This window comes from Schistocerca nitens, chromosome 10 (assembly GCF_023898315.1).
Source record: "Schistocerca nitens isolate TAMUIC-IGC-003100 chromosome 10, iqSchNite1.1, whole genome shotgun sequence".
Lineage (NCBI taxonomy): Eukaryota > Metazoa > Arthropoda > Insecta > Orthoptera > Acrididae > Schistocerca > Schistocerca nitens.
Window position 1 is genome coordinate 114,953,908 of NC_064623.1, and position 20,562 is coordinate 114,974,469.

General features: G+C 39.6%; 1 protein-coding gene across 1 annotated transcript in view; it reads right to left on the reverse strand.

Annotated features, from left to right (window-relative positions):
- The window catches only part of LOC126210232 (symplekin), a 114,273-nt gene that overhangs the window by 29,352 nt on the left and 64,359 nt on the right, over positions 1–20,562 (reverse strand). The window contains exons 13-14 of the mRNA XM_049939420.1: positions 12,312–12,507; positions 1,470–1,756 (exon numbers count right to left, since the gene is read on the reverse strand). Coding sequence (XP_049795377.1) covers positions 1,470–1,756; positions 12,312–12,507 — 483 coding nt within the window. The remainder of the gene's footprint in view (positions 1–1,469; positions 1,757–12,311; positions 12,508–20,562) is intronic.

A 20,562-nucleotide genomic window follows, 5' to 3' on the forward strand; every position in this document is an offset into this window, starting at 1 on the left:
CAGATAGGCACAACAAAAAGACTGGCACAAATGTAGCTTTCGGCCAGTGACGCTTTTCTCAAAATTAGATTACAAGCACACACATACACACTCGTGCAAATGCAACTCACACACACCACTGCAGCCTCAGGCAATTGAGGCCTCAGTTGCCTGAGACTGCAGTTGTGTGTGTGTGTGTGTGTGTGTGTGTGTGTGTGTGTGTGTGCGCGTGTGCGTGTGCGTGTGCGCTTGTCGTCTAATTTTGATTAAGGCCTCACTGGTCGAAAGCTACATTTGTGACAATCTTTTTGTTGTGCGACTCAGCATCTCTGCTATACAGTGAGTAGCAACTTTCCTTTTCACAATACTGAGTAGGTACTAACTGTTGATGTCGAGTTGCCTGCAAAAATCTGTAATTTAATTTTTTACATAACTGGATGAAAAAAAGATTGAATCTGCAACAAGGTTTGATCACAGGACTATTCCACCCAAAGGAACAGTTAAAGAAGGTGTATATTTGGCATAGTCCACTGTAATGGGAAGGAATGAAAAGAAAGAGACTTAAGAACTAAGGGTAGTAAAATTTTTAGTAATCTTGAAAAATTAGTTATATAATTAACTTTTTTTTGTATGCTACACAAATGCTCACACTCAATGAAAAAGCCCACTGAACAGCAACTTGAACATTGCAGGCATGTAAAGCCAGTCCAGATGACTTCTTTAGCCACTTAATCACCATGGACAAGTGCTGGGTGTACCGTTACGACCCTGAGACAAAGGAGCAAAGCAGGCAGTGGAAATGTGTGGATTCACCATCGTGAAAGAGCAAATCCAAACCATTGTTGGCCTAGGTTAGTAAGTGTTTTCGGGACTGCCACATGGTGCTGCTAATAGTTTATGCTCATCATCACAGGGGCCTAACATCAAATTCTCAAGATGAAGCATTGCAGCAATCTGCCTTTGCTCCACAACAACCCCTATCTCATTATGTACAGGAACACACACACACACACACACACACACACACACACACACAGACACACACACACACACACACACACACACACACACACCCCTTCTTTGGGCTATCAAACTGCCTCACCCAATGCATTTTCCAGGACTGCTTTACCTTTCCTCAGATGAAGAGACCATTTTATGGCAGGCATTTGCACAATGACGGCAATGTGGCTATCAATGTGCAAACATTTCCTGAACAGTGAAAATACAGATTTCTCGAGCCGAGGTTTCTGCCAAGTTGTCCGTCACCAGAAGAAATTTGTCTCACTAAAGGGTAAATGAATATGTAGAGAACAACACCAAGTTTATACTCTATAGAAAGAACATGGGATTTTATCTGCTGTGTACTATCCACGAATAAGGAAACTACAGGATAAGAAACACTAGCACGTATTGATACAAATGTATGCTCTTCCCTCAGGGCTTGCCGAAGTACTGAGCAGTCACAAAAGGCAGCTTTGCCAGCCACTCACTCGTGAATCATCTCCTCATTGAGCGGCAGCAGTGCGAGGTACAGGTACAGGCAGGCACGCACGGCCTCCTCGCTCCAGGGAGTCGCTGCAACTTCACCGGTCGTACTTCGGCACTCTATTACAGGTATTGTCGACTTCTGGCGGCCGCGGTCCGGTCCGAACAGCACATCAGGTGGGCTCGGTAGGCGGAGGAAGCTCAAGTACAGCATTGCGTACTCCTCGATGATTGATCGCAGTTCCCCACGCTCATAGAGCTGCGTAACGGCATCCAGAGCCCTCGTTCGAACCTGTACAGTGATCAGAACACATTCCAGCATTTGATATATCAGGTTCTCTCAGCATGATTGATTAATAGCGGACTTCCAGGCTGTCAGATCGGTTTGCATTTCCACTTTGGGAGGGGGTTGGGGTGGGGGGAGGCAGATGACAGAAAAAATAGACCCCTCAGAACTTCAGTGTAAAAGGGGTGGGAGTGGTGAGATTGTGTGCAAGTGGTGAGACACCATACTATTCCTCACTCTTTTGGCTGCCAAACCCTATTTTACAACATAATCTCTGTTCCGACCAAATGCCTTATGCTACCCTACTGGGAGGGCCTGTATGCCTGCATGGCACCACTCTACTGGTCGATGTCAAAGCAGATATCTTGCTGCATCAATAACGTCCCCATCCTTTATGGACTGCTTCCAACATAGCGCGTACTTCATTGGGCCAAACAGAAGGAAGTCGAAAGGTGCAGGATCTGGGTTGTAGGGTGGATGAGGAAGAACAGTCCAAAGATGTTTTGTGAGTTTCTCTCATGTGCGCAGACCTGTGTGAAGACTTGTGTTGTCATCGAGAAATAGAAGTTGGTTTGTATTTTTGTGATGATGAACACATTGCAGGTGTCACAGCTGTGTGTGGCTGGCTGGCAGGTTCGCAGTAGCTCCGACACATTTATGTGACCTTGTTGCGATGATCACAGACACCTCACACAATAATGCACTGTGCTTCGCCGCCACGTCTCCGCAGACATTCTGCACTATGAATATCTGCAATGCTATGCTTTTCTGCCAAAAGAAACTCTACGACAGTTCTCTGCTTGAAATGCACCTCTATTACAGATTACAGTAATAGAGGTGCACACACACACACACACACACACACACACACACACACACACACACACACACACACACACACAGATATATATGTCCGCACATATACAGACACAAGCAGACATATGTAAAGGCAAAGAGTTTGGGCAGAGATGTCAGTCGAGGCGTGATTTATCAAACTCAATAAAATTAAATTTCAATGATAAGTTGAAAACATTGAATCCCCTGAAAACACTGAATCCCCTGAAATTCTGCGAGATTTCCCTGTGTGTGTGGTTTTTTTTTTTTTTTTTTTTTTTTTTTTTTTTTTAGGTACAACGTAATTCCCTGAGAATTCCACGTTTTCCAGAAGAATCCTCACCCTGATGACTGTCATCTTCTTCAGGTGCTGGCGGTCATGCTGTGACATGTACTCGGTGCCTGGACTCCATCTAGACTGAACTATCGTCAGTCTCTACCTTTCTTCAGTGTGTTAATTAAGAAAAGAGTGAATGGATTCACACGTCACAGTGTATGCAGAACACCTACACACAAAGCACTCTGTCTCCAAACATTGAGCCACTACCACCCACCACAAAGAAATTCAGTACTAAAGACTCGCGTCTACAGAGCTCTAACACTTTCAGACAATGAAAGCAACGACAAATGAGTGGGTCATCAAACTGATCAGGCATTCCAGTCAAAATCAAGAACACCTGAGAAAGAGGTTGAAAAGAAAGATAAAGAGAAGCCAAGAAGCGCTTATTTACTTATGCCGACTCAATATTCGGAAAGACCAGTAGATGCCTATGGAAAGCTGGCATTCAGTGTATTTCGCTGCCATCAATAAAGTCTTCTTTGCAATGTTAAAGGCAATCTAGGTCTCCAAAAGCCACAGAATACCACATTCTGTGCAAATGTGGCATGTATTATGTGATTTAGACTATTAGAACAGTTGAGGAGAGAGACACGGAACATCAGTGACACCCTCAACTAAAGCAACATAGCAGACCAGCTGTTGCAAAGTACTGCCTCAAATATAACCACAAAGTGAAATATGACAAAAGCAGTACTGTGGTGCAAATGAAAAGTTTCTGGAACAGCATAATTGAGGATACTATAAAAATAAATATATCCGAAAACCCAACAAACTGGGATATAGGTTACAATTGAAAGAAGGTTTAGGCTCTGGCATTCAGTGTGCTAAGATCTTAGCAGCCATCACCTCCACCAGAGCTACGAAGTGCTTAGCGAATGCGTGTTTTCACGGAACAGTGCAGGCTGTGAAAAATGAATGACCATCAGTGGGGAGTTGAAATCAGCTATAAATAACAGTACTTCACAGTCTGGTCGGAGTCAAGATAGCAAATACAAATAATGGTGTAACTCACAGCACCAGAACACGATGACTGGGTTGGTCTAAATATTGTGCAAAAATGGAAAAATATATACTTGGTTGAACACTATGTAGTAAACCGTTAAGTTATAACTGTCACAAAAGAGAGTCAACTGATATGTAGATACATTATATTAAATGGATTTTTTCACAAGGAAAAGTAATGGCTTTACCTTGTCAGTGGACTGTAATAGTGTTACAGCATAAATAATGGAACCTTGAGAAGGTGGCTAGTCAAACCAAATTATGCAACATGTTTTAACTGAAGTCTTGACAGCATGATGTGTCGTCCCAGTGAAAATTCATCAGTAAATGAAAGCTGTTTATGGTGACTGTGTTGAAGAGAGCACTGTGCACCATTGGTCCACTAGAATTTAAACTTGGAGGGAACGTCTGACTTCTGTGACAAACAGTTTAACAGCCCGTGGCAGCAATGTTGGTCTTTAATATGGAACACCAGGCAATTCAGACAGTTACATCACAGCACTGAATGCTTCGGTACGATGACTAATGTGAGTCCAAAAGCAAAATGCAAATGCTTTCCTTCAAGGTGACAATGCCAAACCACACACACCTGACATTACCACCACAGCACGATTTCAGAGACTGAAGTTCGCCACTATATGGTATCCTATATACAGCCTAGATTTGGCACAATCTGACTGCTTCTGACAATGGAAGGAGGTCTGCAGGGGCACATTATAAATCTGATAGAGATGAGAGCTGTGGGGTTGGTTGCAGCAACAGTATTGTTTTTTCCATGCATTTCAGAAAACTATTTAATTGTTGGCTGAAGCATATCTAATTGTCTGTTAACATGGGCAAAAGCGAATATTGATAATTAAAGAGCATATTCTGAGGATTATCTCTGTGCTTGATTTGCTAATATATTCTCATCATTGCTTTTCATTCAGCACAAGTGCATCAAGAGATAACAGTACAAACCATTCTGAAAGAGAAACATCATGCAAACCTATCCTCTGTATGTGAAGATTTTCAAGTCACAAGTATCTAAAACAGCCAGCATCAATTGCAAATAGAAAACATAAATCTGAGTGGAGAGAATATGAAACTAGTAACTAGGTAGCAGAATAAGAGAATTGTAGATCCTGCCAGGAGGTTAAACATAGAATTGCACATCAAAATGAGGAAGTCATGCTGGTTGGTTTAACAGATTGTTCACTTGTTGCATTTTACTGACCAGTTCCCCTTGTGATTTATGCCCAAAACTGTCACTGTCACATGCAATGCATTTTTCAGATTCTGAACATTTATGTTGTGTTGCTGATCACAGCACATCTCTACAGCTTCCTAAAAATATGCACAAGCATTTATAAAATGTAGGTAAGCATCCCTACCTTTCTTTGCTGTTACACACTGATTAGAATCATCTTCACAAAGAACAGTCTAGTAAACAAATGTTGAATTACCTCAGTGGACATGCAGGACAGCACAGCCTCTATAAATCCACAGCCCAGGATAGGTCTGGCAAAAGTCACAAGGAACGTGCAAATGCTCCATTCTGTTCCTAACAGACAATGGTGCAGCTTCACAGTAATAAGGAAAGAAGTAGGGATCAGAAAATAACGTGTAGCTGTGTTGGTGGAACAGAAGACGTGTAGTACTGGAGTGGGAGCAGGGAAGGAGATAAATAGGTGGCATACAGGGACCAGCAAAGTTTTATACCAGGGAAATTACAGCAACAAAGGATATGTTGCAGGGACAGTTCCCACTTGCGCAATTCACCTCACAAGCAGTATCTTTCTCTTTATTTTTCTTTGAATTCTGTATTTGTTATCAAATGGAAATGCTAGCTAACACATTTATAACAATCTTTTTAAATAAAGATAACATGGAAAAGGAATTTATTTTCTGATTTGCATTTTAGTACCAAATTTTGATTTAGTGACAATACTCACATTTTCACACCACCAGTGATTAAAATAAAAACGTCAAAAAATGTTACTTTTATTAAAAAATAAAGCAGGTGCTAGTAGTGAGAATTGAGACAGTAACTATACATTTAGAAGACTCGGATACTGGGTACTCTGTTAAAGTGCTCGAAATGTTTTTCATGTAACGGTACTCAAAAAATCTGCAATTTATATTTCGAGTTTTTTTTGCAGTGTGTCACTGATTTTGGAAGCTGACCAGTAAACCCCTGATTTAATTGAGGACTGAACTTCCTTAAATAAACTACTTCAAACTTATGATTACTACACAAACAAGTTAATGTGTTCAATATTTGACATTAATAAGAAAGAAAGAGTTCACAGAAGTTCAAAATTGTGTCTAAAGTTTGTTGGAAGTAGCTAAGTGGTCTCATTGCCAAACACTAGAGGAGTATAGTCTGGGTAATTTGCACTCTATTTTAAGTGAAAGCTGGTTTTTCATTCATCTCAATGAATATGTCACCTTCCTTCTGAACTGCATCTCTTACAATTACATAATTTTGCAAGTGTCTTCAATGTATATGTGGGTACCATCTGCAAAATGTTTTGCAAATAAAATTACTGGTAAATAAGTAACAAATTGAAACATTGTGCCTGATGCTGAAGTTTACTGCACGAACAGCGAAAACATAGTAAGCAATAAACTGTTTTTATCATTTTGGGGTGAGATTGAGCAAGAAAAAAGATTTGCGAAGGTTTGAAATTGTGTGTAAAGTTTGTTGGAAGTTGCGTAGTTCGTGCACCTAATTTTGTTACCCGACTCATTGTGTTAAACCTTTACCATAAGATTATACATCTTTATGGGGAGAGTATGATGGCATTTTCAATTTTTAAATACATGAAATACTGAAAATCAAATTTTTGTTGCCCCCTGATAGCTGTTAAGATAGGCTACGTGCAACCTGAGCGTGCACTGGGTTAGCCGTTTAGTGATATAAATGTCTCTGACGGCCCTTCAAATCATGCACATGTTAACAAAACTGAAGAGAGACCTGTTTGTAAGATTGCCTTGTTAGCTATTACAGTGAAACCTCTTTATAACGTTCCTCCATATAATGTTTTCCTCTATGTTACATCTGTTTTTTTCGGTCCCGACTAAAAGCCCATATAAACAATGTTAAATTTTCCTCTTTACTGTGTTTCCTCTATATTACAATTTCCTCCATGTAACACTCATATTTTTGGAACCCTGGTCAATTATTTACCTCTTTATAACGTTTAAGTGACTGGATGTAGACGCATCATTTTCCGTTCTGTGGATTCACAGTTTGCACCGGCTCGGAAAGCCCGTGCTCAGCGTATTTCATATGTCAGCGGCAGAACCTGGTCACGTGACATGCGACACACATTCTGCTTGCGATCTTTTTGGCGCCATTTACTTTCACCCATCCACCTACCGGGCCCCATGTTTTAATTACAAAAAACTAATCATTTGATACACTGATCATTTTCGATGAATATCATATTACAGTGTTGTGAAAATTTAAAATGTCATCCTATGGCACCATTTGTCAAAGCTGATTAGTGGTATCACGATCTTCAGTAATGCCCTACAATTATTATTTGGAAGCCTTCCTCTTTATAGTGTTTTCCTCCATACAGTGTTCAGAATTTGTGGTCCCTTGAAAAATGTTATATAGAGGTTTCACTGTACCTCGTTTTATTGAAAGCTGTTTTAGCTTGCACAATTTTACATTTCACTTCCAGGCAGGTCCTATCATTTGAAGATACTCAAAGGTACTACCTCATTTCCAATTACACAATTTTTGCACTTTACAACATACCAAAATTTCAGTTTCTGCTTTTTATTTTCATATTATATGTTTTCATATACCCTGTGCATGACTCCTAGGCCTTTAGAAGGCTGTGTTCCAATTATATTAACATATATAAGCATAATAATCTAAGAATGGAAAATTCAGGATAGAATAAGGTAATATTATGAAATGGATAGTTGCTACTCATAATATAGGGGAGATGATGCTAAGTCCCAGATAGGCACAACAAAATGACTGCCAGAAAGTGAGGCCAACAAGGCCTTCATCAAAAATAGAGCCCCCCCCCCCCCCCACACACACTTTTTGTTGTGCCTACCTGCGATTCAGAATCTCTGCTGTATGATGAATAGCAACTATTCTTTTCATAATAATCTAAACATTTTTATGCTTTCCCTTTTATAGCTGTTCTCTCCAGATATGTACCACTACATGTTTATATTACAATACTGGCCATTAAAATTGCTACACCAAGAAGAAATGCAGATGATAAAAGGGTATTCATTGGACAAATATATTATACTAGAACTTACATGTGATTGCATTTTCATGCAATTTGGGTGCACCCCTTGTTGTTTTGCATGGCACTATCACAGCACAGGCTGTTATTGATGTTTTAAGCACCTTCTTGCTTCCCACTGTTGAAGAGCAATTTGGGGATGACGATTGTACCTTTCAACGCAATCGAGCACCTGTTTATAATGCACGGTCTGTGGTGGATTGGTCACAAGACAATAACACCCCTGTAATGGACTGGCCTGCACAGAGTCCTGGCCTGTATTGTATGGAACATCTTTTGGATGTTTTGGAACATTGACTATGTGCCAGGCCGCCACCGGCCAACATCGATACCTCTCCTCCATGAAGAATGGGCTGCCATTCCCCAATAAACCTTCCAGCACATGATTGAACGTATGCCTGCATTAGTGGAAGCTGTCATCAGGGCTAAGGGTGGGCCAACACCACATTGAATTCCAGCATTACCAACTGAGGGCGCCACAGATTTGTAAGTCATTTTCAGCCAGGTGTTCGGGTACATTTGGGCACATAATGTACATTGTCAAAAGCTTTATTGAAATCAAATACACCTACAAATGTGCGTATATAAATTGTGAGCATTTATTCATACAGTTTTCTTAAGCTAATTATTACCTCTCTAGTTCCTTATCCTTCCTAAATACAAATTGATCTTCGAGGAGGTTTTGTGCGAGATTCTGTCACTTCTGATGCTCATAACATCTCTTAAATATAGCATAGGAAGCTTGCTTTATTATGATCTTCACACTTGTCTGATGTGGTTGTTTTAGGTATTCATAACAGAACATAATTTTTAACAGTAATGGAAATTCCTGGCTGGAGCAATACGTAAATTTACAGAAAGGCAACCATTCACGATAGCAAATTGATGTGCGGAGCACGGAGTCACAAAACAGAAAACAGCATTCCTGTAGGGGTGGTAGCCCCATAACACAGGTGTGTTAGTGACTCTAAAATGAGTTTCTTGTAAGGAGATGCAGAACGGTTTCTCCTGGATCAGGAGCTTTATTACTTCCAAATATGATTTTGTATCCATTTAAATTCCACTGCAACACAGAAGTTCCTGAGGGAGCCAATGATTAGTGATGGTTGGTATTGTCTTTCTCCCTCAGAGGCGGTGATTTAGCCGTAAGGTCTGGGGGAACATTAATGGTTCCCAGCTTTCTGTTTCCTACAACTGGAAGTCCAATCCTCAAGAGCATAGTTTCCACCTGTGAGGGAGAGAGCTCGCTGATCGGTAGGTTTAACTGCCAAATTCTTCGACTTTGAACTACTTTTTGAAGACTTTTTCCTTTCTTACGGAAGGAGTTGGTTGCTTGGGTTGAGGGGACAGCTAGTAGGCTTCTGACGGTGGGCAGTGGTATGTGGTTTAGGTGGTAAGCCCATCGCTGATGGCTTCCGAATGATTTCTGTTTCAAATGTAGCATTGCCTCCACAAATACACCAACAAGTGCACGTGCTCATACTTGAATCTGTGGTCTGTGTTTGTGAGGAGGCATCACACTTGGCGACTGGCTTCTTATGGGCTGATGCAAAAGAAGTAGCAAAAACCAGAGGTTGCATAGCTTTGAAATCTTTCTTAGCTTCACCACAGCGTATGAACCTCTTGAGTTTCAACTCGAGTATTTTCCTTTCCTTGTTGTAAACCTTACACTTTCTCTCATTTGCCGAGAGACAGAATAGCCTTCAGCTAAGTCCATGGCTACGACCTAGCAAGGCGCCATTAACCATTTCAAGATAGTCTCACTTGTATCATCAAGAATGCTGTATACAAATGATGGAATAAAGTTAACTATTTCCGCAGCTACGTACTTTTCTTTATAGCATTCATTACGTATCCTGTTTCAGACCTAAACTAGCCTACGTGAGATTAACGCGTGCCCTTTCGGCTTCCTCGCCTTGTCTAGACTGTCTTGTCTAGACACAACACTGAGCACTACTTCAAAATAATCACAGAATGGATTACGATGAGACCAGTACTGTGGCACAAACACAAAGTTTCTGGAACAACATGATTAAGGAAACTGTTTCGTGTCATGCCTTGTGGTCTAGCGGTAAAGCAATTGACTGGAAATCAAGAGTTCATGGGATCGAATCCTGGTCAGACCCTGGATTTTTCAGTCTGCAATTTAATCTAGCCTTCACCTCTCAACAATATAAAGAGTCACCAGAAACGACAAGTCGTTCTGATTTCACATTAAACTTTAGGACCCCTTTCCCCAGTTGGATAATAGAGATAGGTTAGTGACACACAAGTTGCCAATGTGCCATCCAATTGAAAGGCTTGCACCAGGCCAGTGAGCCACATAAAATTACAGTAAGTAGTCTATTGAAGTAAAGGTGTCATAATACTTGACAAACAGGAATGGTGGTTCAATTTTAACAAGGCTTGGGGTTCCAGCACTCACTCTGTTAAGATCCCACTGCCATTTCATCCACCAGTTGTAAAATAGAGGAAGAATTTGTGTTACATGAAATGTCAGTGGAAGCTCTGAAAAAGGAAAGAGCATCAAAGGGTGTAGTGGGCACCAGGATTCAAACTGGCTATAAATAGTAGTGTGAGCCCAACAACGGTTCGCACACTCACAGGAGACTAAGTAGCAGGTACACATAACAGCAAAACTCACAGCACTGAAGAGGACAGCTGGGTGAGTTGTCAAAATATTGTGCATAAAATGCCAACAACTTGGCAGAATGCTTAGAAGCACACCATTCTTCGACAGCACCAAGAAAACAGGAGAGATCACATCAATATGAGAGTCAAACTATTGACGGTCATGTTCCAACAAATCATGGTGGATATCAGTGACCACATTAATTATCCTTCCTTGCAAATCTCAAATTATGTGGCAACAGAAGCAGGAACACGTGATCTCCGACATAACCCCATTAGGAGAAATCACATGGAATTAAGTCAGGTGATCTCGGGGGCCACTGATGGAGAGGAATGTACCAATGGCAAATCAGTTCCAATCCAACACTGAGGCAGTTCTTCACTGAGGTAGTCAAAAACAGCTGGGGAAAAAAAAAAAGCAGCAGTCTCTACTGTGTTACTGTAATTGTGGCATAAGCCATTGTTGCAACATGTCCAGGTACACAAAACTAACAACAGTTTTCTATGCAAACTTTAAGAAGATATGGCACATAAGACGCGAACTTTAGGTGAATCACAAATGCATTTCACGATCCTGTGTGAATGTCCTGTGGCTCAAAGACGCATGTTATGACAATTCATCTTTCTTGACACACAAAATGTGGCTTCTACACTGAAAACCAACTGCTGCAAAAAACCGCCTTTCTCCAGCAGCCACTGCAAATCAATGCAGAAATCAGAACGAAGCCCGTTTTCCCCAATAACCAGTGCATGGAACAACTGTGGCAGGTATGGTTTTACAAGTAGACAGTCAACTGGGGTATCTGCAGTACCTTCTCACACATACACCTGTTTCTTCACACTCCTGATTAAGACTTCCTGCACTTGCACCACCTCATCTGCTGCCGGTCCCCGCCGCCCTGTTTTCTTTTCAAATCACATAGGCAGCCAATCTTAAGGAGTGTTTTGTACCACCCCTGTACAGTTTTGTCTGTTGGAGCTTTCATCTGATATTTGATATTTAATCACCGAATCGTCACAACTGTCTCACATTTAACAAATTCGAGGACACCAAATGCATGTATTGCTCCGTTGCGTGCTATTTTCTGACATGCCTAGTGCATTCTGAAACTATGCAACAGAGCATATTACAAATTTAAACTCCAAGAGATGCTCCATCCAACGACTTGTCATTTTCCTGTACATCTGTTTTCGTTCTGAAACCCCAGGGCACAATGCAATAGACAATGGCGACGTATTCTACATGTGAATTAATTCTTCTGGCATAGTGCAACAAAACTGAAGCTGGGCTGGTAAATTTTGATTTTTCTTACTCATTAAGACTAGCCACGACTTTACGGCACATCCATTCATTTACGGCACATCACTCCATTCATTTACACATACAAGCGGTGTGTACACCTCAATGTAAGCTATACAAGAGATCAGGTTGCCCAGATTTTAAATTCATTTCTGCAGATGCAGGTGGTTCGTGAAATGACACGATACAAACCTCTGGCTCCTCGTGGGCTGTGTGCATCAGGAGAGCATTCAGGAAGACAATTTTCCTCGGAGGCCGTCGCACGACCAGCTCCTGGAGCAGGGAGATGCCGGCCGCGGCGCGGCTCCGGTCGCCGCAGATCCTCCGCAGAATGTCCACCGCCTCATCCGTCACCAGTGGAGCCTCGAGGAACAGCCGGAATAACAACCTGTACATTTCATTGGTCCTCTTATATACATAAGCAGCTTGTGTGTCAGTTACTGGGCAAGGCAGCTTGTATACAAGGTATCGGATATGTACAGATCAAGTCGAGATGACAGTATGAGGGTCGTTTAATACGTAATGCAATACTTTTTTCTCAAAGCAGTCAGTTTTAGTCATGATATAAATACACCATGCTGTTCCCCAATTCATAAAACTCTATTTTTTAACATAATATCCATTTAATTATATCACCTTATGCTCCCTTAGTGTGAAGCCCCTATGCTGTCATGGTACCACCCCAATGGCCTGTTTCTCAGCCAGGTTCTTGGTGCAGTAATAACTTCTCCAACATTCCTGTAGTTCTCCCCGCAGAGTCCATTCTTCAGAAGGCCACAGAGATGGAAATCAAATGATGTGAGATCCAGGGTGTAGTGCGGATGAGGAAGAGCAGTCCACTGTAGTTTAGTGAGCTCCTTCTGGGTGCACAGACTTGTGTATAATGGAGAAAGAGAACATTCACATGTGTGTTACAACAAACACACTATAATCATTTCTTTAATTTACTAAGACTTCGGAGTTAATCGTTTTACCGTGATGGAGATCCTTTGGAGCCTAAGAATGATGTAGCCTTGACTTTACCAGCTGAGGGTGTTGTTTTGAGCTACTGTTTCTACAAAGGAGATGATGTGTGGTACCATGTTGTTTACTTCCGTTTTCTTTCAGTTTCAAAGAGGTAAATCTACATTTCACTGTCTGTGACAATGTTTAAAAATAAATCATCACACCCAGCCTCTAAGAGCAGCACTGATGATCCTTCTTTCCTCTTTATGATCTTCTATTAAACTTCGACAAACCCAACGTGTACAAACCTTTGAATATGTTAACGGTGGACAAGTTTCAGCCCTATGAACAAAGATGTCAAGATGAGCACCGAATTGCTTGGGTGTTATTCCTTGATTACATCGAATAAATGTGTGTCTGTGGGTTGCAACGGCACGTATCACAGCTCCGTGCAGCAAACCTACACTTGGGGGATCAGATAGATTCCCTCTTATTCATTCGGTTGATGACACATGCTTCTGCCTGTGGATTTATTGGTTATTTTTCCTTGAATGCTGTTAAATGCAATGTAGAGGCGGTAATCTGAAATACACAGCACTAAATCTACCATGTTGTTATACATTACTCCTCTAGACTCAGTGAAACTTGGCATTCACGAGCACTCTTTCACTTGTGCACGTTTTAAGGAGCTTCTATGCATGCGCAACTGGCGTGACTTAATTGCCTTATGGGCCTAATACATAGGGATTTGATCAACAATGTGCATGGTTCACAGCATGCACCGCTATCCCTCAATACCAAGTTTCCATCAATGCTACCAGGTGGCAGACATTTATCCACGTTCGCTTGGCATAAATCTTGCTATGCGGTAGCACACTATGTATATGACAATTCACTTGCTATATAGTAAAATTAGACTGGGCATCACTATGTGTTATAGTTATACTGATAGAAAAACCTATTTTTTGGGATTCTGAATGAGATATAGTACATTACGATTTGGATTTTATCATACAGTAATCCATTTGAGGTGCTGAGAACCACAGAGCGCATAATCGTCAATTGTGAGAATGTAGCATTTATTCATGCTTCTGAAATCTGTTGATCTTTTGGTGGATCAGATTTATCTATACTGCAGGCCCACATTGGACGTATATCTGAATATTTATGAAAATCTGTCTCACTGGTTTCTCTGCTATTCACTTAAATATTGGGGGTCAAAATCGGTGTGCTTTAGGCACTTATGGCTCTCAGCCCTCATGTGTATTCCATTCAAATGACCTCGTTGGTAGATAGTACTAGTTGAATTTAACACTTTCCGCAAATGGCAATTTGTGTTTGGAGTTGGTTGTTTACTGTGGAGGAATCTGTTTTCCTGTGCAGTGTCAACATGAATTCTGTTGAACCTGTATTAAATGCTAACAGAAAAGAAAATTAACAGGAAATGTTACCCACTATGGAAGTGGGGCCTTCCAGACCAGATCTGTTGCCTGAGAAAGCGACAAAATCATATAAGCGTGACTACAAGCGAACAAAGTAGTGTGCAATAAGCATTAGCTGTTGTGTGGATACAATGTCAGAATTCCTGATTTTCAGCCAGGAAGTTAATTCATTAAAAAACAGCTGAATTACAGATCTTGTACATTTGTTCGGGAAAAAAAAAAAGCTTCCACTTACAAAAAAATGTGAAACGGACAATAGCAAAAGCTTAAGCATTATGTTGTTCTTGCCATAAACTGTACTTAATTATGTACAAAACAACCAAATTCCACAAAACCATTCTTCCTTTTCCTCAGACAAGTTATGTGTATTATTATTATTATTATTATTATTATCATTATTTATTTTTTACAATCGTATTGGCCAACTAGGATCACGTTAACAACTTCAGTTTCTCTTCTTCCTTTGTTGTTATTTCCTATTTTTCCAGTGCTCCCTCATTTTCTCCCCATGAAGTCTCTTCTTTTCTTATGTCCATGTTGTTCCCAATTTTTTATTTCTCCTGCTTTGAAATACTTCCAAATTTAGTATTTTATTTTTAAAACGGTTTTTTCTGTTATTTCCAATTCTTTGATGACGTTTCTTTCTATACCTTTCCTTATTACTGTAATCCATGCTATTGTCGATTTCTTCTTCCAGAAATATAGGAGTATTTGTTTTGTTAGTCTATTTCCATCCCTTCAGTAGAGGTGTCTGAAAAAGGTTAACCTGCCTTTGGCCGTTACTTCAGATATGTTCTCTACATTTTTGTAGATCTCCTCACTGCTTCTTATTTTCCAACCATCTGCAGTTTTTATTGTGCCCATTATTTTTCTAATAATCCTTCTTTCCAGTACCTCTAGTCTGTCCATCTTATAATTCATCAGTAGGCATTCAGATCCATATAAACATTCTGGTCGTACCACTGTGGTGTAGTGTTTTAGTTTTGTTTTTCTACATATACATTTCTTGTTGTAAATATTTTTGGTCAAACCATATGCTCTTTCCATTTTATTAATTCTTACATCTAATGCAGATTTTTCTAGTCCATTCTGTTGTATAGTCTCTCCAAGATATGTAAATTTATTTACTCGCTCTATTTTACCTATTTGTGTGTCTATGAATTTTGGCACATTTTTTATATTTGTCGTGAATTTAGTTTTTTCAGCTGAAATTTTGAGACCAGTTCTGTCTGCTATTTCTTCCAGAAGGTTTATCTGAATAACTGCTTCTGTCAGGTTTTCTGAAAGTTTTGCAAACTCATCCGCAAAAGCCAAGCAGTTTACCTTAATTCCATTTGTTTTCCTTCCCAGAGTTATTGGTTCAATTTTGTGATTTTTTAGCTACGTATTCCAGATCCTTACAATTTTTTCTAGAAGACAATGAAACCGTAAAAGTGATAAACTATCACCTTCTCTAACACCAGTTTTTATTTTAAATGGCTGAGATACTTCTCACATAAATTTGACTTTAGATATTGTACCTGTTAGTGTTTCACGAATTATATTTGCTAATTTTGATTTAACACCAAATTCGCTAATGACCTTATCTCTCGTTTCTCTGTCTATACAATCAAATGCTTTCTTTAAATCAATAAATGACAATATTATTGGTTTGTTGGTTAACATTCTATGGTGAATTAATGACTTTAAGTTAAAAATTTGTTCTGTGCAGGATCTTCCCTTTCGAAAAACACACCAATATTCTCCCAGTTGTTTGTCTAAAGTATCTACCACTCTCTTCGGGAGAATTTTTGAAAATATTTTGTATGCCACTGGCAGAAGTGACACTCCTCTGTAATTATTGACATTTTGTTTGTCTCCCTTTTTATGTAGCAGGTGGATTAATGCTGTTTCCATTCAACTGGAATCTTTTCTGTTTTCCAAATGTTCTCAAGAAGCAGTTGTAGATCCTTTGTGATTTTTGGTTCTGACCACTTCCATAATTCTACTGTAATGGAGTCTTCACCACATGCTTTATTGTTTTTGAGTGTTTTGATGGCTTCATGAATTTCTAACTCCGTTGGTGAGAAATCTTCCTCTAGATTTTGAGATATCACTGGAAATTCTAATTTATCTGTTGGAACTGGACAGTTTAACAGTTTTTCAAAAAATTTTGATAAAATTTCACAATTTTCGATGTTATTTAATCTCATTTTACCATTTTCATCTTTGAAACAAATGCTTGGTGCCTGATATCTTTTAAGTATGTGTTTAAGTTTGGTAAAAATTTCTAGTATTATTCTTGGTAAAATTTTCTTCTATTTCAATAAGCTGAAAATTTTCAAAATTTCTTTTGATTTTCTGGATTATGTTTTTTTTCCTTTGTTGTCTGAACTGTACAAGGTCTTCCTCTTTTTTTCGAACATCTCCATTTCCTCCATTTTTGAGCTCTTTGTATTAGTGCTGCTTCACACTCCTCATTCCACCATGTCTTCTTTTTATTCTTGGCCAGTTATTATTATTGTTATTGTTATTATTATTATTACTAACAGTGGCTGAAGTTGTATAAATATGTTGATAATCATAACTGTTATACAGCAGTTGCTATTAATTTCACACACTCATGTTGTAGTTGTTGTCTTCAGTCCTGAGACTGGTTTGATGCAGCTCTCCCTGCTACTCGATCCTGTGCAAGCTGCTTCATCTCCCAGTACGTACTGCAGCCTACATCCTTCTGAATCTGTTTAGTGTATCCATCTCTTGGTCTCCCTCTACGATTTTTACCCTCCACGCTGCCCTCCAATGCTAAATTTGTGATCCCTTGATGCCGCAGAACATGTCCTACCAACCAATCCCTTATTCTAGTCAAGTTGTGCCACAAACTCCTCTTCTCCCCAATTCTATTCAATACCTCCTCATTAGTTATGTGATCTACCCATCTAATCTCCAGCATTCTTCTGTTGCACCACATTTCAAAAGCTTCTATTCTCTTCTTGTCCAAACTATTTATCGTCCATGTTTCACTTCCATACAAATACTTTCAGAAACGACTTCCTGACACTTAAATCTATACTCGATTTTAACAAATTTCTCTTCTTCAGAAACGCTTTCCTTGACATTGCCAGTCTACATTTTATGTCCTCTCTGCTTCGACCAACATCAGTTATTTTGCTCCCCAAATAGCAAAACTCTTTTACTACTTTAAGTGTCTCATTCCCTCAGCATCACCCGAGTTGACTCGACTACATTCCATTATCCTTGTTTTGCTTTTGTTGATGTTCATCTTATATCCTCCTTTCAAGACACTGTCCATTCCGTTCAACTGCTCTTCCAAGTCCCTTGCTGTCTCTGACAGAATTACAATGTCATCGGCAAACCTCAGAGTTTTTATATCTTCTCCATGGATTTTAATACCGACTCCGAATTTTTCTTGTTTCCTTTATTGCTTGCTCAATATACAGATTGAATAACTTCGGGGAGAGCTTCTCCCCCACACACTGATATTTATTTGAATTTAAAAATTTGTGAACACCCAAAATGCATACCTACAAGCTGCCACTGGTTATAGCACTGCCATCTGATGGAGTTACTAGAAATGACACACCAAGGAAACATTTTAGGATGTCTAAACAACATTATAATTTTTTAAATCAAAATTGGTTGAGAAAAAAATCTTTTGCATTACTTACTGAACATCCCTCATACATGTAATACCTCATTAACATATTCTACATTTCTATGCATACAAAAATAAAGTACTACATTAGGAAACTAAAAATATATATAATTTCTCTAGAGCTAGAAGTTTACGCCATATAAAGACTGTAACAGATGAGCATAGGTATACAATTACAGTTGCCGTTGTATAATACACTTCACATCATAATTTTAAATTTGGTAATTTTTTGCTGGAATATACTAGGGCTATGCTGGAAACGAGTTCCGTTAATTTCCAAAAAACTCCAGCAGATAAAGATGTTTTTTAATACATACAAATTTGAAGTTACAACTATAAACTATTTTCTATATTACTTCTCCCTACATTAAAGCACTCATAACACTGAGGAACAAGTTTTACAATAACATCCTTTTACAATTTTGCCACCTACGTGTGTTTTGATGCTCCTTTAATGCCTCATTATCTTCAAACTGCTGTGTCTCTAGCCATTCTGATTTACTGTAGTGCCTCCTTCCATAATATCCACATGGAGTACTCCATTTCTGTTTCAAAAACAAGTTATCAGGTTTTGTGCAGGAAATTTGTGGTGGCATTTTGCAGGCTTATGTGGCTCAACTGCAGCAATTGATTTTGTCTCTCCTGATTGACGTTTGCAACCTTTATTTCATCCCATCACAATATGATCAACAAGTTCGTCTTCTTCCCCATGAACTTATCAGGAACATTAATGTGGCTCCCAACCTCTTCATTCTGCAGAGATAAGTTCAGAAGCTTTGGGATCCCATCACGGACAAAATTTGTGATAGCCAAAATTATCAGTCACAAGTTTGTACAACACTGTCCACAATATCTAAGAGAAAGCCACTGATGAGTTTGTAGCCAGGAGCTTATGATTTTTCCAATTCTGTTATCAACCTTTGCAACATGTTCCTTCCTCAAAGCAGCCAGTTGCCCACTTTTTCAATGTGAATGACTGTCCAACCTTCCTGAAAAATCTCACCACTTCTGTACAGCACTATCACCCACAGTTTTCTTGCCATATACTCCAAAAAGTTCAGTATGAATGTCTACCAATTTTAAATTTTGCACATACAAAGTAAATTGCAGCACATAATTCACAGGTGACGGAATTTTCGGTGCTAGCAGCCATTTTGTTACCACACATATAACAACTCAAAAACCTTTCTGTGGCACTGCCTTATTCATACCGAGTCATGCAATGCCTAGAACACTCCACTACCTCCACTCCTCTCTGCTCCAGACAGCTTCAGAACTTATTTTGCTAACAGCTCTTACAATAAAGGTAACAATTCATCGAATAGTTGGTGAGTGTGTCATCAGTAGGCACATGAACAAGACTGAGAATGTTGCTAACTTTCAGACAAATCCATCTAAGGTTACCTGAAGGATGACTCAACTGAAAGCTAGCAATATTGTGAGTCTCTTATGTGCACTCTAATGATTCTGAGGGCAGGGTTATGCCAACCGGAAGTGAAAGTCTGTGTGTAAAAAGACAACACACATTTTGAACAGCTAGCACCATTACACAAGTGAAGAAACCAACATCAGTCATTACTAATAGTGAAATAGAACTTAATAATGGGTGAGCAAGTTGTACTAAGTCTGTCCATCTGTTTTATCACAGTGAGAGCAGTATTACAGACAGAATTTAAGCAGAAACATCATCCTCCATCTATAAAGTCACTTGCTATTTTCACCTGAACAGTTTCCTTCACAAAACTTTCCCAAAGACTGGAAGTGCATCCGGAATTTGCTTTATATTTCATCGGATGACCAATACCCAGGCAACATTCTGCAATTGCAGATCTGCACAGCCCTTTTAAGCATGTATGAGTTTTAGGATCTATATACTGGTCCTCCCTGCTCCTGAGGAACTGAACCAATATATGAAACGTCACAACTGCACAGGACATGGTAGACACACACATTACATAAATTGAGATCACCCATTTCAGATCCCAAAAGGACCTTAATTCATAATTGAGTCAAGAGTAAGAAGATCCCACCAGCTGCAGTGGGCTGGGTGTGCCTAAATCAAGCCACCACATAAGGCAATTTTGTAAATCATCTCCACAGCAATGCCTCAGGATTGTTGCAGCAACATAAACGGCTACGGGTTACACCTGCTGCCATTAGCACTACACAGGTGAGAGCTGGCAACGGTGCTGCTAACAGTCAGGGGTCTGATCCACAGACCCGAAAAGAACCCTAATCTTTGATGGTAATCAACACAAATCACACTGCATTTCCAAACAACACAACCAAAGCTGTTGGAAATGCTACATCATGTGTAAGGTACAAAAAAGCTGTAGGCTTTGGTGCTACCTAGTTGTCCTCATCGCTCATTCAATTTATGGTCAGTGTGATGCCTCTAATT